Source organism: Melanerpes formicivorus, unplaced genomic scaffold (assembly GCF_026170545.1).
Source record: "Melanerpes formicivorus ecotype bairdi unplaced genomic scaffold, bMelFor1.0.p_v2 SCAF_20, whole genome shotgun sequence".
In the NCBI taxonomy this organism is placed as follows: domain Eukaryota; kingdom Metazoa; phylum Chordata; class Aves; order Piciformes; family Picidae; genus Melanerpes; species Melanerpes formicivorus.
The window spans coordinates 915,793-938,463 of record NW_027142372.1 but is presented as its reverse complement, the minus strand read 5'-3'; the positions used below and the strand labels follow the sequence as shown (position 1 = coordinate 938,463).

At 39.7% G+C, this 22,671-nt stretch overlaps 1 protein-coding gene across 6 annotated transcripts in view; it reads right to left on the bottom strand.

The window, feature by feature from the left end:
* ESRP2 (epithelial splicing regulatory protein 2) overlaps positions 1-22,671 on the bottom strand; it is a 103,688-nt gene that overhangs the window by 5,384 nt on the left and 75,633 nt on the right. For 4 of the 6 annotated variants that reach the window (XM_068150473.1, XM_068150474.1, XM_068150477.1 and 1 more), the window contains 12 exons: positions 18,179-18,292; positions 16,313-16,427; positions 15,425-15,523; positions 15,251-15,305; positions 14,354-14,464; positions 13,533-13,665; positions 13,321-13,363; positions 12,510-12,811; positions 10,636-10,857; positions 9,498-9,696; positions 8,119-8,311; positions 7,020-7,203 (listed from right to left, as the gene is read on the bottom strand). In XM_068150473.1, the coding sequence (XP_068006574.1) occupies positions 7,020-7,203; positions 8,119-8,311; positions 9,498-9,696; positions 10,636-10,857; positions 12,510-12,811; positions 13,321-13,363; positions 13,533-13,665; positions 14,354-14,464; positions 15,251-15,305; positions 15,425-15,523; positions 16,313-16,427; positions 18,179-18,292 (1,770 nt within the window). The remainder of the gene's footprint in view (positions 1-7,019; positions 7,204-8,118; positions 8,312-9,497; positions 9,697-10,635; positions 10,858-12,509; positions 12,812-13,320; positions 13,364-13,532; positions 13,666-14,353; positions 14,465-15,250; positions 15,306-15,424; positions 15,524-16,312; positions 16,428-18,178; positions 18,293-22,671) is intronic. The other 2 variants (XM_068150476.1, XM_068150475.1) reach the window with 2 other exon arrangements.

Here is a 22,671-nt window from a genome sequence, read left to right as displayed (position 1 = left end):
CTACAGCATATTTCCATACAGAAAAAATTAAACTGTCCAGTGTAACTGCATCATGATAGATCTGCAGCAGAAGAATATTAAAATTAAAAGTGCCTGTCCAGTACAGCCACACCCATAAATTAAAACAAAAATGCCCAATGTGGATCAGATCTAAGAAATATATGAGATCCTGAACCCAAGCAATAAGCATACTGTTGGAGGGCCAGCTACCAACATGGAATCAACAGTCAGAAAACAAATCTTGAGGAACATCTCCAACTTTCCAAATTGCATGTCCTGGAAAGGGACTAAACATTCTTGTACATGCTAAAGAGGCTACTGGAGTGCTTCCTATAATCCAGGAGGCAACATGTTTAGCATAACCCAAGCTATAGAATATCCTTTCAGTGGCAAGAAGAGTTTCCTGTCTCCCACAAAATTGGCTCTTTTGTACTAATGTTTTAGACAATTGCCAAATGCACACAACGTAAACATACTATGCTGCATTCCTTTGGTATTTGCAGAATACAAAAAGTCTCCTGCCAGCTTAAGGAGAAAAATGCCTATTTGGTCATTGTCTCCATCCAAAGTGAAGTTGAAAAGAAAAGAAAAAGAAAAGAAAACAAAAAAAACCCAACAACACAACCATCACAGCATGGACCTTCCATAGAGAACAACCACCAGGAGCCCAGAGAATGTAAGAAAAGAACCTCCCAGCATAGTTACTACTGAATTCTAGTCACCTTCACATCTAGACCCATGCCATTAATAAAATACAAATATAAGAAGTGTTTTCTAGTCTCTGCCAGAGCTACCAGACCGTGCAAATATTAGATTTATCAGTTCCCAGACCTGCCCTTGAAACAAATCTACAAAATGTATGTTTACTCTTTGGGAGGACCGTCTCAAGATAGTACATACTTTAGATTATTAGTAGATGTACAGTAGGTAAAGATCTATAATCTCTTGGGAGGGATAATGTTTAAAAGTTTACACTTGAAATGCAGAAATAACATGGAAAACATCAAAGTTTAGGCCTAGGCCTAAGGAGAGAAAGAAAAAAAAAAAGTCAAAATACCTAGCAATAGAAGCTGCTCCTGATCACAAGACATTGGTAAGAGACTGCCGTTAATTAAGGCAGAAGTTGTGGAACAGTAAACTCTTCAAGCTTTCACATTTCAGAAAGTACTACTGCAAATCAAGATAGGAAATAAAGTGGGAAAATTCTTATTCCCTGTGAATGACATGAAAACTATCCTAACTTGCCTGAGGATGTCGTACTTGATCATAAATATTTCTGATTTGCACTCCATTTCAGAAACCTATGAGAAAAACATCCAATTGCACAAGACAAACTGTGTAAAGCCAAGGGTAAACTCATTGCTCAAAAGGGAAATACAGCTTTGCTAGCTTTACCTGCAGTACAAAAGGTCAAACTCTGCTTCCATTTAGATCTGAAAGATACCACCTAGCGATTTAGCCCCCTAGTACAACCAAGAGCAAGTTCACTGAGCTACCTCCTAGCAGTTTGTTTCCTGTATAAATGTTAGTGAGACCTCAGACAGTATGACCATACTGAGGTAACATGAAACTTCATGTATTGTCAAATACCTAACCTTAATGCACAAATAACTGGTATAAGTTACCAAGTACGGCAATAGCGCCCTTTCATTTTAAGTGAAATAAAATAAAAAGCTGATGTCACTTTCAGTGCTTTCACTACCCTCTTCTTGTCCCACTATCTTCTCTCTCCTGACTTCCTTGCTTCTCTGAACTGAAACAGCCCCCATCCTCAAAGCTGCTGCCTTGCTCCCTCTTCCCTTTGAGCTCACAGCTCTTGTGGGGTTGAACTTGCCTTCTGAACTAAAAGATTCTGTTATTCCAGTATGGTAGCATGTCCCCAACAGACTACCTGCTATTCTTACTGCAGTGTAAAGCTTTTTAAGATTACAAAAATCAAAGACATATTGGTTAATAAAAAGATACTACACTACATTTTATCTTTCTACCTGTTCTTTGTTGTTTTGTTTGGATTTTTCTGTGAGCTATTTGTTTCAGAAACACTTGCTGTGTTGAGAGGAATATGAGATTGTTCTTGTCTCCTCACACACTGTACACGGATTTAACCAGGTCACTAACTAGAGAGACATTGATTTCCATTTAATTTTGCAATTCCTACAAATAGACATTCAAAGATCAGTCTAAAACCAGCATATGCAGAGCAATCTAGTGGGGAAAAAAAATAAAATCCATGGATAAAAACAAAATTGTAATTGGAAAGTATATTTAAACATGCCCCAGCTGGGCAAAAAGCAAAGGGAAATGACAGAAATGGAAAACATCAGAGGCAAAATGGCCATTGCAGGACTGCAGTTGTAGTTCTAGCCTAAAAGACCAATAAACCCTGTCACAGAACAGTTCCCAAAAGGAAAGAATCCATCGCTTGGACTTTGGGAAAATGTCTAGATAATGTACGTCTGGAACACAGAATCAGTTTTAATGTGCCTCTGGCAAAAGAGTCAGAAGAAATGCCCTAAACTGGCTTTGCCACTGAAGTGTATCAGTTGTACCTTAAGAGTGCCAATATAAGTGCCAGAAACCATCAGAATGCTCTGTAGAGCAGACACTACCTGAATATTTTGTGGACCAGACAGTGAACTATCTAATGCTTGTTCCCAAAAACACAGCTCAAAGACAGTTCCCTTTTAGCCTCTTGTTTTAAGTGTGGGAGGCCACAGCCAGAAACAGTAACTACTCATTTAGCAGTCACAGTCTCACAAGTGCTTTCTCCACAAAGGCAACATTTCCAGGTGGAAGATAAATTTAGACAAGCAAAACAAGCCTCTATTCTGAGAGCACGGGGGAGAGCATATAACAACATATATATTGCCAGATGACTTCAAATAACCAGCAAACAGGAATTTTTCAGCTACTATGTCCTCTTTTGCTTCCCTGGTCAGAAGGTGCTATGCCTGGAATTGGCACACAGAATGGGGTGTCCCTCTGACTCCAAAGCATCAGATTTCAAAAGGAATCCATAGGAAAGAGAATACTTCTTTGTTTAAGCATGCATGTCAGAGAAAAAAAAACCCTAATCCTTAAAGTCAGTAACAATGAAGGCTGCTGTCCTGATACAAGAGAGAAATGTTGTTAATGCCGTTGGAATTCAGCCATCCACTTTCCTTCACGTCCTTATTACTGTTTTAAGCACAAGCCACCCCTCCACCCCCTACAACAATGAGCCTTGAATTCTTTGAAGACTGGAGGATTAATATACTGCAAAAGCTCTCTTCAGGCACAGATAAAAGGCACCTAACCCCAGTACAGGTTTAAAGAACAGTATTTATTTTAAGCTTCCATTACATAAAAACACGTACACAAAGAAGTCCCTACATGTCCATCCTGACCTTTTCCAGCTAAATCAGGAGGCTCTAAATAAAGCTCAGATGGTGACCATGGCCCCTGAATCTTAGTGCTCATCTAGTTTATTTTACTAATTCTGAATGAAACATTCTACTATACTTAGACACAATTTACCTAAATAGTAAGTCTACTTTCTAAGAATTAATCCACGTGGTCTTTTCCAGGCAGAGATGACTTCACTTTACATTTATGCCAACTTCCAATAAACTGGGCAACTGCTACTAAATCCTAACTAAGATGATGGATGTGACCAAGCTTTGCATCAGCTAAGACCATGAGCACAGTTAAATTACATCTAATTGCACATAAACCTAGCAGTTCTTGCAGAACACCAACATTGGCAATAAACCTGCATTCTCATAAGAAAAAACAACCAACCACTAAAAACAACCCACCAAAACAAACAAACAACACCCCCCCCCCAAAAAAAAAACAAACCACAAACACCAACTAGAAATATTTCTCATTGCTTCATTTAATGGCTAAAGAGTAAAATCCACAGAGGATTTAGCCAGTAAATAAATGCCTTAGTGTAACCCAAACAATTTTATGTAACTCCATCACCCAACTATTATACTTGTTCCTTCCTTTGTTACTTGGTTTCTCTCAGTGTTTCTACAGCTATACAGAGTGATGGCCTAAAGTCTGCTACATACAGTAGCTGTTTCTGCATCTCTTCCTCAGGCTTTCCCCCACAGGATCTGAAACACAAGTAATTTTTCTTAGTTCTAGAAGGATCTCTTCACAATCGTGTATTTTTCATATTGTAACGGGAAGTTTCCTACAAGTAATACCTCAAGACAATCATCTGCTGAGCAGCTGGTGTTTCAGCACCTGTCAAAGCAACCACTGTCATCCCACTGTCCCACCTGAATTGTGAGGTGGAGATTATTATCGTGGTTTTGGTTAAGTATCACTTAGCTATGCACACAGTGCATGAGTGGAGTCAAATGGATGGCCCTGCTGCGTTACAGTAGAACCTAAAAGCAGTGTAACATGAATTAGTTACTGAATCAAAGACTATTGATATCACCTCTCTGGAAGATTACAGTACACTACAATATTATACAGGAAGGTAATGGGGAAGTTTACCATCTCCAAGATTAACTATTAAAATTGTTCACAGGTTTTTCAAGAGTGTTTCATGTAAGACACATTAAACACATGCAAGCTGGAAAAAAACGTTCAGCAATGAAAAGGAGAAAGCAGAACTACAAGAAGAAATCAAGCTGCTGTACTACTGAACAAGAGCCTAGTGCTGATACAACTAAACTAAAACGCTGATCCACTGACTTGCACATTATTTATTACTAGAAGCATGTACTGATGTTGAGACCAGTTTGTTGAAGCCCATGATAAGCCAAGTCTCTCTCTTAAGAGGCAGGTCTGGTATGAAAGGTGCTTTCACTTAAGTAGCAACATGAGCACACATGCAATATACAGAGCCCGTGAAGACTGAAGGAAGAAAACAGAAAATAAAGCAAGAACTAAAACTTAAACCCTGTTCCTTTTAGATAAGCACACACCAAGACAAAAATCAGCCTTGAATCTCAGCATCTCCAACCTGGTTCCCAGAATACCAACACTGAAGCCCACTGAAGACCAACATCAAATAGTTATAGAGAAATTAAAACCATGCCCCAACCACTGATGATTATTAGAGGCTCACTTGATAAACAAGCAGAAGCATCATGTAATAAATCCTTGGGCATCAGCAGAAAATGGAAAAAATAATGTGAGGAGTGAGGAAAAGGGAGGGAAGAAGAAAAACAATATTAGTTATTGCTCCAGAGACTAAATATTGTCCCAATACAATAAGTCATCACCTCTTTTTTTCCCTGAAGGAATGAGCAAGTATAAAACTAGCATTACCACATGCAGGGTTCCTTGGCTCCTTTATAAGACAATGAACCCCATCTCATTTGGACAACATCTTCTAAAAAAATCAGAGGTGATGAATTTAATAACAGTAACTGGTGACCAGAAGAGATTGCAGCAGAAGAACGAAGTTTTCACCTTGAGCAGAAATTTTGTCACATTTGAAGCATTTAACTGTGCAATACAAACTGCTCTTCAGATGCAGAAACCAAGACTAAGGCAAATTCAGCACCACACTCAAAGATTCAGTAAAAAAAAAAATGAAGATTTAATGCAAGACAGGCCTACCAGACATTCTCACTGACCTAATCCATGCACAGACAGGGTCAGGTCACATTTCCAAAGGTGCACTTAACACTGTCTGAATTTCAGTTTCCCCAGTCAAGGTTTCAATATATCCACCCACCAAAACCCCCAGTCAGCTGGCACAAACAAACAAAAAGTAAAATCTCAATAGTTAAAATTCATCACACTTTTTATAAGACAATCCTCAAATATTTCCACTGAAAAACCAAGAATGTGAAACTACTTCTAGTAACTTTCAGTAGTTTCATCCAAAAAAAAGCCACAACAGGTTTTCCAAATACTCAAAACTTGCAAGACAGACATTTAAGCACCAGTTCTCAGTCTATGTTAATTTACACAGCAGACAACAGGCTCTGAAACCTGTTGTCCTTTAGGAACCTTGAAGAAAACACACCATGCCTGACTGTTTTGTATAAACTGCTGCCATGCATTGAGAAGAATCCTTCTGCATCTTGTACACCACTGTTGTTCTACTGACAGAATTTTGAAAGACAGACCAAAATGGCCATCTTTTCACACACACCACTTGAACAGTGGTTTGAGGCCCACTAGGAGGATTTTAAGTCCAACCAGTATCAAAACGGCAGACTTGGTAGTCTATGTGATGTTATCCACAGAAGTTAAATACTCACCAGAACATAAGATACTCAATCATCTTTCCTTTTAGCAAACACTGATGGTGAGAGGCAGAAGACATGGAAATAATAATTCCATGAGTAATAAGTGCCACTAGGGAAAAAAAGTGTTTGTACATGGTGCACTTCCCCCCCATGATATTCCTCAAGACGAGAAGTTTCTATGTATTTGCTCACTGTATCAGTACACACTGACTACAGCATTTAGAATATTTACTGCCAGTATAAAACAGTATGGAAAACAGAGGGAGTTTTTAGATTGCAGTGTAATGCATTTTTAATAGAAAATGTTCCTGCAGTAAGTCCTTGAAAGAGTGTCCAACAAAGGCACCTGGCTCTCTCCTCTTCCAAGCAAGTCACCACACCTAGGTCACAGCCTCTTCTGTACTAGAAATTTGCTCCAGGCAGACTTAAACACTGAAGTCTTGAAGGTCAAACAGTGACCCTCCCTAGGGTTCCCACCAAAAAGTGGCAAGGGCTGAAAACTTTTGGCAGTCCTCACCTTCTTTTGGCAGCCCCTTCACACCCCCACTATCACTGAGGCTTTGCACTTTCTCACTTTTCAAACTTAAACTTAAACCTAACCCCAGGCACTAAATCTTTGCTTTCAAATTAGGATATGCTTTGTATATAAGAAATAAGACAAACTGCATATTACACTTAGCTCTGCCAGCTCAATACAGCACACTGTATTGAATTGCTTCAGCAATTTCCAAAAGCACTCACTTGCTCAGTTTGAGCTTCACTGATCATTACTTGGAGGTCCAAATACCCTATTGAGAAGGGCTGCATACTAACCTGGTACCCCTGGAAGAAACTGAGTATCTCCTTCATTCCTGTGTTATATGGCAAGCCCTGCATACGGACTAATGCTCCAGGCTGAGGCAGAAGCGGAGTGTGGGTGGCAGTGGCGGCAGCAGCAGCAGCTACAGCTCCTGGAGCAGCTGCAATGTACCCCACTGTGGTAGGGGATACTGGAGGACTGAAAGAGAAAGAAGGGCAAAATCATTATGAAAACCAATAACTGCTTTTAGTGCTCAGAACAGGCAAAGATGAAACCGAAAAGTTTGAGAATAAGCCCAAAACCACAGAACAAGAAGCAGCCCTGGTGTAGACTGCTTTGTGGGCTTTTTTCTTCAGCATATGATAATTTATTTTTAGAGAACAAAGGAAAAAAAACAGCTATTTCCCAGGGGAGAAGAAAAATAGTAGCTGCAGATGACTTGTTCTAATATTGTTAATAAAGCCACAAGGGGGGGGAACAAAAAAACCCCCAACCAACACACACAAAAACAATACTGTTGAGGGCAATCAGAGTGAAAAGCAGACAAAGACCCAAATCTGGTATTTCTGAGCCACAAAACAGTAAGTAAAGCATCATCTCTGGTCAGGGCCTATCTAGCAATTTACCAGCACTCAGACTAATTTCAGTGTCACAAGCCTAGGAACTTTAATGGACAAGCTATTTCCCCACCAACCCAAGCACCAGAACAATGAATCCATCTGGTCTCACTGATATCAGAAATCAAACCTAGTACACACCTAAGAGAGCTTCCATACTGAAAGACTCATCGTAAGTACAAGAGGTAAGGAATGAGGGTAGAGCCATTTGGCCAAGAAATAGGACTGACTTGATGACATTGCCCTGGTGCCAAAACCACTGTTAAATATTAGACCAACATTATCACAAGATTCAGATGAAAGCTATAGATAAGCCAGACTCCATTACAAGTCCACAGAAATTCAGTTAAAATAGCTACTGCCTCTGGTGATGAACATCAAGTTCCCGGGAATATCTAAAGCAAAAAAACAAATTTAAGAGCTGTTCACAGGAGACCACACAGTTGCCTGCTCCATTGAGATGAAACATCAAGAAGCAGCTAAACCTTGGGGTTACCTGGGATAGTAAGCTGTGTAATTCATATAAAGTTGAGCAGCTTGAGCTGGATAGTAGGTAACTGCTGGAGGAGCAGCTGTGGAGGCCTGAGGAGTCCTGGTGGTTGGCAAGAGGGCTTGTGGCTGGTAAAGCGCTGCCTCTGCTGGGATCACAGCTGCTGTTTGGAAAGCAGCATAAGCTGGTGGAGATAGACCTGAAAACAAAGCAGGACACAGAAAACCAATTAGAATGGCTATCTCTGCTACAGGAAAGGAAATCCGCATGCCAATGTAATTAACAGTATCTGGGCATGATGAATGAGCACTTGTGCAAAGACTGCTTTCTGGTCTTTCCCTTGGAAACCCCTGCTGAATCATCACGAAATGACAACTGAGGCATTCAAAATCAGCAATTCCTAAGAGTACCTAACTCCTAAAGCTGAGCAGCCTTGTGTGTATGCAAACAGAGAGTAGGGAACTTCAGAATTATTCAAGGAAAGCATAAAGCCATGTGCAGAGAAAGCAGGAGTGCACACCAACACACCCTCTGTTGTTTCTAACAGAAGTTGTACTCTGTGGGACAACAGTATGTAATATGAGCTACAAACAGGCATCCACAACTGCTGACTGTGAGTCTTCATATATAAGCGTCCACCAACTTCAAAAAGTATTTTTAGGTCACAGCAAGTGGAAAAAAGAAAACCTCACTAGATCATCAGTCTGATGCAACACCTGATTTGTGCAGTTTGGTTTGGTGTGCAGTGAAACTGTTTTTATTCATCAGCTTTTTACTCTTTTGCAAATACACATCAGTATCTGCTCATGACTTGCTAGTGAGATGAATTAGAGCAGCACAGTGAAGTTCCAGTATAGTCCCACAGTAAGATTCTCTGTTATTCTGAATAAAATGAACATATAAAAATCCACCTAACTTCACCACTCTATGGTCTGTTAAAACATTATCCCCGTGGGTGTTTTCTTCAAAAATAAACCCATAGAGTACCTTCTCAATGCTCTAAAGCAAGACAGCAAGAGCACTCATTGGCAGCTAGAATACAGAAATTTTCCCCCTTTTAAAAATCCCTCTAATTCCAAGTAAGTTTCACTACAGGCAAGTCTACCGCAGAGCTCAGAAGAACAGTACACCCATAAAAAAGCAGTGTGCGCAACAATTTCACTGGCGAGGCTTTGCTGCCCTCTACTCACCACCGAAACACAATAAAAATGCCTTTGATCAGTCCCATTATTGCCCAAAGGGAACAATTCCAATCTCAGCATGTATACAGACGGATGATTACTGATCATCGCAAAACCCAAGTCAAAAGGTGAAAGGCCACAAAGCTTCAGCACCTACCACATATCAGCCTTTAGCAGCAGAGAGCGGAAGAATTGGAGACTTACATGGTAACTTACATGGCGGTGGGGATAAGCCACTACGATTTAAAGTGCCACCCATTAAAACAAAGTTCATCTCCTCTCCTGAACACTGGAATACTTCCACATAACGGTCCTTCATCATTTTTTTGTGACATTTTTGAGCCACCATAAAGGCTTTATCAGCAGATTTCATTTGGATAAAAGCATCACCTGATGGTCGTCCCTAGGGGAAGGGGGGAAATAATCACGTTAATCACATCAATCTGTTATTAAAACACCTCAGGCACAAGAGGTGCAGGGAGTACTAAGATCAAGTGTCTGCTGAAAATCTGTATTGTTCCTTCTCATCCAGCACCGATGACTAACAACACAACTATGGTTTTCAGAAGCTGAAAGGCAAGACCCAGGCAATCAGCACCCAGTTAACACAACACTATTTCTGTCTTCTGCAAAAAGAAAGAAAGAAAAATTTAGCATGGAAACAAAGTTTGCAGACCTGTAATTCAAATGTTGTTCAAGGCAGGGCTAACTTTCAAATTATATGAGGCCACTCCTGGCCTTCTCCACTTGAAATCAGAGCATCTCCAGCAGTGGAGATTCCACAGCATCTCTGAGAACCCATTCAGCTGCTTGACTAATTATAACATAAGATGACAGGGAACAAATATCCCTATAATTATGTTATTAAAACATATCTGAAACTATGTTTAATTATCTACTTCCTTTAAAGCCAGAGAGATCTCTAACCAAGTTAAAAGCTTAGAAAACCCAAGTCTTTTTCCACAAGTATCACTCAAACCCCACAGTTATCACTGAGCAGAAAGCCTGAATCTGACAGAGCAGCTATCACCTAATATGAGACATCACCTAATGTCATCTAACATGAGACATTCGTGCCTTGTATTTCCAGCACTTGACTGAAACACATGGGCCTATTTAAGAGAGCCTCCAGGACAAAACTGTTTTTAGAAAAACAAGCTTCATCCTCCCCAGTCTTACATAAACATACATAGAAAGAAAACCAAGTGCTTGTGTAAGCGGGGAGGAGAAATGAGGAGAAGGAAAGAAGGAAGGGGAATACTGGAAAACAGCCAGAAAGAGGCAGGACACTGTGACTTTTAGCCCTGTTCAGGAACTGGAAGGTTAACCCAAATGCTGTTACCTGTTGATTAAGGACCATGTGAACTCCATGGGGCTTGATATCAGCTGTGGCGTCTCCCATGAATTCCAAGATGTCATCGATGCCTGCGGTGTAAGGAAGGCCTCGGAGTCGGACACAGTCACGTATGCTACCCGTGGCAATGGTGTACGGTGGGGGTATGACAGGAATGATGGGAGTTGGAAGAGTGGGAATGAGAGGTGTGGACATATATCTATTAAGCACCTGTTGGCAAAAAAAAAAAAAAGCACATTGAGAGAGAGCTACACAAAATCCGTCTGAGCACAAACCAAGTCTCACAATATTATTGCCCACATTTAAATAAAACCATTCCCTACAATAAAAAAAAAAAAAAGAAAAATCCCTTCTTAACCCAAACCATTGTCCTGGAGTCATAGAATGCACTGGTTTGGAAAGGACCTCTAGAGGCCATTTAGTCCAACCCCCCTGCAGTAAGCAGGGACATCCCAAACTACATCATGCCACTCAGAGCCCCATCAAGCCTGACCTTAAATGAATGTCAATAGCTTGCTAGGGAGTATTCAAAAGTTTCAGACTCAGAAGCAGACACTGGAAGCCTAACAAGTTTCATTTGCTAAGACCCTTATAACAGACTTTTGTAATGTCATTATTAAGAAAAGCAGATTAATGTCCAGTTTAAAATATCTCAAAAAGGAACATCTGGAAACCACATCTGTGCTAATAAACCAATATTGTCACAGAGTTCTTACTTTGGGCAAAGTTCTTAATTGGAGTAAATAAAAGAGAGCAACTTTTGAAGATATGAGACCTGAAATATATAACAAGTTAAAAAACAAACAACTAACTCTAGTTCCTTCATAAAGCCAAGCCCAGGACAATAAGAAATAAACACATTCCACTGAAAGAAGTACTAAATAAGAGCTTAAGTTTTGTCAAGAATAATTCAGCCTCAGCAGCCTGTCTCAACAGAAGCCTTTTCCTGTGGATCTACTTGTAGCACCTTTCAGGATAGAAATCTACTCCCTCAGTTGTGTGTAGAATATTGCAATCACTTTTTCTGGACTCTAGTAAGATGAGAGCTGGCTTTAACCTCTTGTAATTACTCAAATAAGCAGCATGGAATTCTCCTCCTTTATTCCCCCAACTCCTCCCCACCCCCCCAAAAAAGAGTGTGTCATCCTAGACATCTATCATAAAGGAAGAAGTAATGACATACTGATAGAATATAATTATACATGTTTTATCCAGGTCTCCCAAATAAAAGTTAGATGCATCCTGGTAATTCTTTGTTTCCAATAAAGCAGTTATAGGAAAAGCTGTTTTAACACATCCAAATTTGAATTTAATGCCAGAAATTCTGTACAGGGAGACCAGAATTTAAAGACAAATTTGCTGATTTTCAAGAAACATTGCTACAGTGCTAGCTATCTAGTGTCATTTTATATATTTGTATCAGTATGGTTGGAAGAGACCTCAAAGATCATCGAGTCCAACCTGTCCACACAGACCTCATGACTAGAGTAGGGAGTACCCTACTGCCCACTGCAGGCTTGAACTCACAACCTTCCCATTAAGGGTCTTGTGTGCTACCAACTGAGCCACAACTTTGTTTTTTTCATTGCAGTCAACCTTTAAGTAGAAGAAAATTATCCAATGATTTTTACTTTGTAATCTGAGGAATGTTGACAGTAAAAAAAAAAAAAAACAACTTAAAAAATCCCCAAACCCAATGCTGCACAATCTTCCATGCCCATCAGGGCAAGTGGTGTCCTTTCAAGAAAGTGGCATCTTTAATATTATAGATTTTCCTGGTTGTTTAGAACATGTTTGCTTGCAAGAGTTAGAAGAAGTGTTTTAACTGTTAAGTCTCAAGTTTCACAATCCAAAGTTACAACCTGTTGGACTTCTGCTGCTGTGCTCCTGAAGAGTTCAATGTAACGTTTTCCAAGTATTTCTTTGTGCTTTTTAAGTGCATTCTGTGCATATTCTTCACAGGAAAATAACACAAATGCATCTCCTGTGGGCCTGCCATCTGGGTACTTGACAAAGAGAAGTCCCTCTTTCCCTCCTGTTACTGGGCACTCTGGCCCCAGGAACCCCAAGACATCCTCCTGAGTAGCAGTGAATGGAAGGCCTCTCATCCGGATGATAACTTGATTCTCCTTAGATAGGAACTGGGCCACTTCATTGGAAGTGCCTGGTGGGAAAACAACAACATATGTTCAGCCCAAAACATATGGTCATGCTAGTCTGTTAATTCTGTAGGATGCAGGAGCAGCAAAAGCATTAAAGAGCAATATAGGAGCAAGTGGCTAGCAACAAACCCACAGAAGACATGAGATGCCACTGCCTCCTCACATTAATCTATTTTAAAGTGAAAATGCCTTACCCTGAAAGTGTTTCATGTATTAATGAAACTGGGACAAAGATTATATTAGTGTGAACTTATACAGGGCACAGAGAAGCTTCCACCAGAAAGGCTCATCTTCCTTCCAAACAACAAGACCTATCTGAACATCACATCCCAAATGCTCACAGCTCAAATTTAGCCACGTAAAATCAGAACTTGACAGGGTCAGGCACTCTTGGAAGGCAAAACAGGAAAAGCTACTTCATTATCCATTTATGTCCTCAGGAAAAAAAAAGGGAACTAGAACACCACTCCTATGGACTTAGGTAATCACACTGACATCCTGTAGCACTCACCTCCTGCAATTTTTAGAAACTCTTCCCCCGTTGCTTTGTAAACCTTAAAAAGAAAAAAGCCAGACATAAACATTATAACTCGTAATCACACACACACCAGAGAACTGTATTTTGGTACTCTGAGCAAAACAAAAGTTTATTCTCATTTACAACTCTAGTCTAAAAGATTCAGGTTGGTATCCACAGATTTGTTTCAAGTCACTACTTTTTACCTCAATGTATCTGCTACCCATGTGATGCTTATGTCTTTCCAGTGCAAGGTCTCTCTGCTCAGAATTGACAAACCGAACCAATGCCTCCCCGTTTCTTCTTCCTTGAGCATTTAGACAAAGAGCCACACCACCTCTGAAAGGTAAAACCAAAGAAAATGAAGTTGCTAACGTCCCCAGTTTAATTTCATTTTTCACCTAACACTGCGGGATCCACTTCAGTGAGATCCTGGACCTCATGCTGTTCCCCACTTTCTCGACTTCCATGCAGAAGTAATTTTGCAAGCCCTTCCTATTATATCTCAGAGATGCAGATTTTAATTTACTCATACATGTAATTCCACCACCACCCCCCCAGTGCTGAGAATCTGGAACATGTATTAAGTGACAGGTATGGTAAACTAAGTTCATCTTCTCCCTCTGTATATACAGGCATATATAGAGAGTTGCACACAGATCAGCCACATGCAAATTTCTTCCTCTTGGATGTTTCTGAATCTGAACTATGTAGGAGGCATAGCAGAATACTGAAAAGTTGGCACAAAATTAAATCTTCTGTTGTATCTTAGACTCTGCCTTAATTACTGCAGTTGGAGTTTCACCCTTTAGCTACTAGAACTAAACAAATGCATGCTGGATTTCCCTTGGTAAGTCTTTTCTTCACACACTTCAAAACTCTTGTACACCTAAGGCTGGTAAATCTGTTCAGTTATGACCATGGGGTGGGAAGGGGCCTGGCTGTGAGGTATGTGTGTAAAACAAGTATTAAAAGAACTTGCTATTAAAGACAAGTGATAAAACACGATGTATTCTTGCTATCTTACTTGGCAATGTTGAGTCCTTTGAAAAATCGAGCAATATCTTGGTCTGAAGACTGCCATGGCAAACCTCTGGCACGTATTACTGTCTCACTGTCTACTGTTTCAGACTTGCTACTGCATTGAAATGAGGAAAATAAAAAGCCAAAGTAAGCTTTAATTTAAGTTTTCTGTTTTCATACCAAATTTCAGTTTTCAACTAATTTGACTTGTAAATCAAGAGTATGTTTGCTGTCGAGGCTGTTCTGTTATTCACTTCAATCATGGAAAAATAATCCTTTTATATATACAACACCTATGATGCACTATGTTGTCACCACATTGCAGCTCTTTAAAAAGAATAAAATAGGAATACTGTCTCAAATGGAAGTAATAAGGAACTGGATTCATTTATCTGAAACATCTAACAATCCAATATAGATGACTGCAAGGCAGGCCTAAATATGAGTATATACCACTTACGCTGAAGATGTTTTGGTCTCCAGTCACTGCAACATATTTGAAAACAAAGAACTACTCTGCTCCTTCTCTAAACCCAATAAGCAATACAGCATATCCAACCCCACTTCAGAAGCAACACATAGTTAGGCTGCATATAGGGTGCACTAGCCAGCAGCCCTGTTGACTTAGGGAAAGTTCACAAACATTTCCTCACCACTGGGTAAGATAAGTCAGCCACACTGCTATGCAAAACAGAAGCTAGAGAACAAAGAGCATTTAACTTGAAGTGACTTTAAAGAAGCAGACTAAATTACAGCATTCAACCTATCAGCTATAGTCTGTCCACACTAGACTACTGAATACACTGTTACTGTGTCCAGGAACCAACTCACTTTCGCAAGATTTTCTTACTGTATATGAGACTCATCGTCGGTTGTAAACAACTATGACAAGGGCACTTACCAAGGACCTGTTTCATACTTGTATTTCACAGTTTCAGGCTCAGTAAATACATGATCTGCAACAAAACAAGAAGTTTATATATAACTAGGGCTAGAGATTACTGAAGAATGACAGCACCGCTGCCAGGTCTTACAAAAAGGAAGGCTTCAGCATCTATGTGAATAGTACACTTACTACAACCTTCAGAGAGCATGCTGAAAATGATAGCCACCATGGTTTTCACTTGCCACACGCCAAAGTCCTCCTCTGTTTCATCTGTAGCTAAGCCTAGATCTAAACAGGTGATTATAGAAAACAACAGACTTGCACAATCATTTGTGAACAAATCATAAGGCTTTCCTGTTATTTATACAGAACTGGTAATCAAATGTACTGTTCTTAGGAGGGACACATGACCATTAGATGTTTGTTACTCTGCTCATAAACCAGTTCATATTCACTTTAATACTCAACAGTCCGCAGACTATTGATAGCTTATATCATATCAGCGTTGACAGTTGCAAAAAAACCCCACAAACAGCAAACTATCACTTCAGTTAGAACTGAACTTTAAACACATTCAGGTGGGCCACAACAATCCTCTTAAAATTTACATGTAGGGTGTCGGGTTTGTTCTTGGGTTGCCTTTTTGTTTGTTTGTGCTTTGTTGTTGTTTGGCTAGCATATTTTTTTCCCCTGTTTTAAACTCTGTTCAGTCAGCCTTACACAACAGAACTATTACTATTTGCAGATAGTAGAAGCTTGAAGGCCACCTGGTGCCGAAAAGGCCCACTGATACCTAAACATTTCCTTTAAGATCAGGTATCAGTGCAAGTGATGTTTTTTTTCAGTGGATTTACTAAATTTGATTAAAATTCGGTGTTAGAAGCAAATTGAAAAGAACAAAAGCAGCAGCAGCACCACTCCTTTCAACACACACTTAAGCAAACATATCTTCCATTTCACCTGTGAATTTTTACAATCCAAATATTAGTTTAGAAGAACAAAACCTGTAACACTGATAGAGATAAAACCCAAGGAAGCATAACTGATTCTGGTGTAAAAGCTGCATCAAAAGGATACATTCTGCCATGGTCTTGATAGTCTGATCTTTCACGGCGGCTGAACTAGGGTAACAAGTGTGAAATTCTTTGCGCAGATCATAAAAGGAATAGAAACAGTCCGACAGCAGAAAGTTCTACAAGGAAGGCAAAAAGTTTTTGTACACACCAATCCTTTAAATTCCAATTCATATTTTTGGACTGAGAGAGGCAGTTTTAAAAACCACATAGATGCATGTCATCAGCTTGTCTACAAGAGACCAGTTTAGTTCCTTTGCAACATTCAAATTCCATAGCCTTACAGAATTAGATATCTAGAGGAGCAAACCCAAAGAGCTTCTGAGAAGCAGACCTATGCAAGACAGCTAGAGAAAATGGACAGGGAAAGAAAAACAGCGATAATACAAAGAGGACCTAGGTTTTACTCCTTTATAAATACTCCCAATTTAAGACACTGTATTTCTTCATTTATGACTACACTGCCAAACAACATTGTACCAAAACATGGTAACAAAAAGTTTAAATAAATGTTGTTGAAATGTACAAAATATCATTTTCAAGCAACTTAGAGACATTATTTCATTACTGTTGTGTACTGAACAAGAACTTTAATGACATAATTATCTCGCTAATGTATGCGTGATTTCTTTATTATTTTTTTTCTTCAATAAATAAACCTAATTCTGGTTTAATTCCTCACTCTTTCCAATTGTTTCACTATATAGAACTTTGACTTTAGCCTAGCCATAAAGCACTAATCTTGGTAAATAAAGAATTAAGAAAAGTCACAAGGTAATGCTTCCCAGAATGGTAGGAACAACAAAATCCAGTATCTGAGGCTTACTAACATTTAGTGTGCAGGGGAAAAAAAAGCTTTCACAAATGAAAAAGTATCAGAAGAGGGGAAAAAAGAGAAAGAAATGCAATGTTAAGAGACTCAGAACTTGTTCAGGTCCATTCCTCCATTCAGTATGGACAACTATTTCTCCCACCACATTACTTGGGTTTAGCCCATTAGTTTCAAGGAGGATACAGAAACAATTACCTACAAAACACAAAAGTACTGTCACTTCTCAACACTCAACATCATCCCTGTCTCCTTCCTTGCTTCATCCCTGCATATACAGGCACTTTTCATAAAAAACTACAGTGTTATGTTTTAATATAACACAAATGCCAAACAACTATTTGTAGAAATTCATCATGAGCCAATACCCTTATATAGAGAAGAAAAAAAAATGATCAGCCCCTTCCATGTCAGCTGCTCCCATTCCTGTGGTGCTCCTGAAGGCCCTGCCAAGCAGGCTAACTCAAGAGCCACCACCCTGCACAAAGGCAAGATTCTTCTTTCTGTGCAAGACAGCCTGTTTATGCCCTTTCAGGAACTTGGGGAGGAAGCTCCTTCTTCATGCAGGAGGAGCAAATAAGCTGCAACACTACTTCCTGCTGAATTTGCAGATGGCGAACCATTGCCAGGGCAAGTCACTGCCTGCATGTTTACTCTCTACAGGACATTGACACTTGGTAGAAACCCATGGAACCTGTGGTTTAACTCAAGCTTAGTCAAAGTTTCTCCATCACCTTGGTGAGGTTAGACCGGTACCTTTGCTTCCACTTCTTGAGACACAGAAATTCCTGTCTTTCCCTACTTTCCTCTTCATCACGTTCATCTGACAGTCATGAAGTACTGGAATTTATTTCCAAAATCAAGTTCCAAGGTCTCCTCTCCTACTCAGGGTTGAAATAGGGAGGGGATCAATTTAAATAATCTTGGAACACTGTAGTTCCCATGGTTAAATTGTGTTCTCATCTCAAACTTATCTAAGACACTTTCTTTGATGTCCTTAAAACACAGTACTGCCCTTCCACATGAGTTGTGATTTCATACCTTCTTAGATGTTTCTGGGTGGAGGACTTGTCGAATGAGTAACTGGCCATCACTGCAGAGTGTGTAAGAGCTCCTTCCAAGTACTTTCAGATCACTGGATACCAGCTGACTAAACTGAAAAAGAGAGTGATACAGGTAATTGCATAAAATGAGCATGTACCATTATTATAACACTTCATGGCATCTTTGGCCTCTGTTATGTCCTTAATTTTCTATTTTTAATTTGAATTTCAAAAAGAAAAAAACCTACCCAAGCTACCCATCACAATTTACTTATGTTTCAGAAGTTAAGTGCTTAAAGAGAAGACAAACAAATTATGGTCTAATGCCTTCAACAGTGAAATGGTAATCAAATTGGACCTAAGCCAGCTCTTGGTAGGGATAGTGTTACAAACACTACATAAAATGATTCCCCGTGTGTAAGGTGAAGACTTTTCCTCTTGTGAACTGATGTATTGGGGATTATTCATGTGTCTTGTTCAATATTATTTTCCATCCTTATACATTTTTCTTGCCATTTATAACTCTACACAAGTGTTAAATTCCTTACTCCTAATAGTCAGATAACATATTATGCTACCTACACGTGTGACTTCATGTAAACAGTAGTTTGTTAGCCAACTTTCAAGGGGACAAATACAATTATTCTAAGCTTTCCCCTTGATGCTACTGCCTCCCAGGAAAACATCAGCTCACAAACAAAGCAATAATTAACACCTTGATGCACTAGCCACCCACTGCTCTCAGCAATACCTTACAACTCCAAAGTGGGTATCTCCAAAAGCAAACTATAAGCTGGCTTGAAATTCAGATAATATCTTCATGCTGTCTTTTGACCTCTCTATGAGGAGCTTCATCATTGACACGTAACATTTTACATGGTTAGAGATGGCTCAGGAAAGATGACATTCTCATGATTGCACCCCAAACCAATGAAGTACTTGCAGTAAAAACAAATGCTGCAGAACAACTGCTCAAACCCAATTCAGGCCCTTTTCTAGGCCTGGACAGCTAGCAGGGTTCCACTGCTGCTGCGTTTAGAAATGTTATAGTAATGCCTACTACATAAGAAAAGAGAGAACTGAGGAGCAGAGCTGGGTAAGAAACATCAGCATCTTGTGTAAGTTGCATGTATATAGATACAATTATACCAACATAATTTAGTTATTAAAAAACAGAAGACAGTTGAAACTTTAGGAAGAGTGAAACATCCCTCTCACAGCCACCTTTATATTGCAGCTCTTTGCATGCTATTAAAACACACAAAAGCACACAGAGAAATTAAAAATAAATAATATAAAAAATGATCACACAACCAACCTAACTGACCCTTGCATTTTCAGATAGTCAGTTTCTTCCTGATTTCTAGTTCAAGTTGTGTTCCTACCACAAACAGAAGTCTTGAAGAACCTGAGGCTATACAGCAAGTCATTGTTTAAGGATGATTTCAAGTCAGGAAACTGAGATTTGAGAGTACTCAAAATACCTCAGTTGGAGTGTAAACATGAGAAAAAAAGAAGAAAATTCCAGAGGACTCAAAAGGAACCATTTCAGAAATGCAGTTCTGGGTACTGCCACAGTCACAGATCAACAACAGATATTCTCACTACAATAACAGACACAAGAACTGTGTTCTTACTAAACACAGCGCTTTATTACTTCTTTTTAACTTTTGGGCACAGTAAATATTTGTAAAAAGGGATTGGAAATTGTGATAGGAATTAGGCTCCAGAAGGTGTATAGGGATTCTTGCCAAAAGGAAGCAGAGTCTTACTGAACAGTAATAAAACACTCCCCAAACCTTCAACTTTGGACTCTGCATTTCTGAAGATGTAGAAGATCCTATATATAAAGAGTGCAGTTAGGGAGCTAATTTGATCAGATACAAGAGGAAATCCAACACACACCATTTGAGGGAAGCAGTAAATGTATACACCCTCCTGCTTTACAAATGAAACATAGGAACTACAGTTCAAAAAGACTTCATCAAGACAGAAAACAAAGAGAAAAATGTTTGGTCAAGGGAGGAAATGCTCAGGTCAAATGGTACATGTTGAACCAGTAAAGCCCATGACTGTGCACTGACAAATTCACATTGTTTTCAGATAGCATTTCCCACACATACAGCTGAAAGGACAGACACACAGCAGCTATTTTGACAAGCCCGTGTTGAGAAGACATCCAGAAAAACTAAATACTACATAAGACCACCAAGAGGCCAAATATTCTGGGTGTACTAAGTTTTAAAGAAAGCAGCATTTGTTTTAATTTTTAACTAAGCCTAAGTATTTGCACTGCATATTTATTAAATGTCAGTGATAACATTCAACATCACAAGCTTCTTTCTAATGGGACAATTGACATGTCAAAACAATTCTCTGTTTTTCTTACTAGAGGCTAGCAGCTTAAAGTTCTTTAGATAAAATGCCATGACGTTGGCAGGCCTTGCTGTGTACTTATTTAGAAACTTCTATTTTAAAAACAGCCTTTCTCAAACTTTGGGGTGTACTGCTCCAGAATAGGGCAAAAGGAGTGTGGGAAGAACAGGCAAGAGCCATAGCAATCCCTCCTATCCAGAAGCGATAAGCTCTTGCATGGGTTAAAGGAGAAGAGGAATGGGGTAGCAGAGTGTCAGTGGGAAGATGTACCCAGGAGAAGGAGCATGGGTTAAAATAGCAAGCCTAGCCACAGAGGAAGGGCAGATAGTTGAGATTAGTCTGAGCTGGGTTCTTTCATCTATGTGAGATGCCTTCAAATCCTGCAAAGGTCAAGTGTGAAAGCGTAGCTGGGGACCAATACTACAGATCATGCTGGACCCTTAAGTCTTTGTATTGTCCATCACATGTATCAAAAGGAGTTAAAGCAACCGGTGTAGATGTGTCTATAAAGCCACACTAAGGTAAGTGCTCCTGTGGAAAAGCCATCTTCTGCTTGCTTTTACTCACTAAAAATTTCAGACAGCATCTCAGGAAACAACCTCAAGCCAGCATACACCCAAATATAGCAAGCTAAGGGCAAGTTAAGACCAGTGCCAGATTTACATTACATTTCTGTTGCACATATTGAACAACCTGTCCACAGCTCTGTCATTTCGTAAATTCCATCCACAGCTCCCTCAATCCACTAATAAAAACCATCTCAACTATTTACCTCCTGTCATTCATCTTCGTGCTGCCCTCCAAAGCACTCCCTCACTTTAGGATGCAAAGCTGCCCCACCTTAAGGCTTCCTCCCCCAAGCTCACACACCCTGTGGCTCCCTTGTTAATCTGCTCATTTCATAGCAACAGAGTTCTAGAGCATTAATTACCAGTGTTTGCATCTTGCAACTAGCCCTCATTTCAACTGCAAGAACCACAATGCATTGGCATCACCCTCCACCCTGTACAACTTATTCCACCAGCTCAGTCTCTGTAGTAGACCTGTGATGAATCATTCTGTATTTATGGAATATGGTTAATAATTCAATAGTGAGATTAAAAACTGAACAGAGAAGACAACAACTCAAACAAGCTGCTGTGTACATTTACCTTCATGAAATCTTTTTAAAAGAGTTCCTGGAGAAAGGGTGGTGAGAGGGAAAGACAGAGTTGGAGCACCAGTCTGAAAAACTGGCTAAACAGGATTTTGGTCATGTAGCCGAGAGTATAAAGAGAGCGAAGAGGCATGTTTCACCAGAAGCAAAGCTGGATGAAAGCCAGCCTGAGCCGCTGTGTTTTCTGCAAATGAATCCCAAGTGGCTGAAAAGACACAGCCCCCTTCATGTTGCCTTAACTGTAACTGAACAAAGCTGAGGAGGAGAGGAACCAGAATATCCCTCATTAAGCTCTTTCTGAAGCTATGATGCACAAAGCACTAAAATAGATCTCTGGCTATTTGGATATTCCCATTTCCCTAAATAAAAATAGCTCTCATCCTTGAGAAAGGCCACTGCATCTGTGCCTGGCATGGCAGTGAAATGCTGAGATAATTCAGTAGCAGAACACATCCATGGTGGCAAGTGAATCATTTCTGAAACACCAAGATACTCTGGGGGATTATCTCATTAATTCAGCTCTGAGAAACAGCAAAACATTTAGCTGCTTCTCATTCATCAGACCTCCACTAACAGCTACCGGTCTTGAAAATGGAATCTCTCTCTTTAGCAATGCACAAAATTTCTCAGCTTTGCTTCATTTAGCCCTACTGATCCATCAGTGCAAACAGCACCAGACAAGCTTTGTGAATTAAAGGCATCCATGCAGTTTAACCAGGTCTGGAATGTTATACTAAAGCGTAACATGAGTATCAAGAAAGAAGCTTAGCTTAAGGTAGACGCACAGCTATACTCAAGTGTTTGGACCTGATTACAAATCAGTGCCATTTACAGGCATGTTACTAAATAACCCAGAGATAATATGGTGATGGCACATGAATACATAATCAAGTTTCTAGCAAATTAGCATCTGGGGAAAAAAATAAAGTGGTCATCATGACTTCAATGTCATCTTTAGC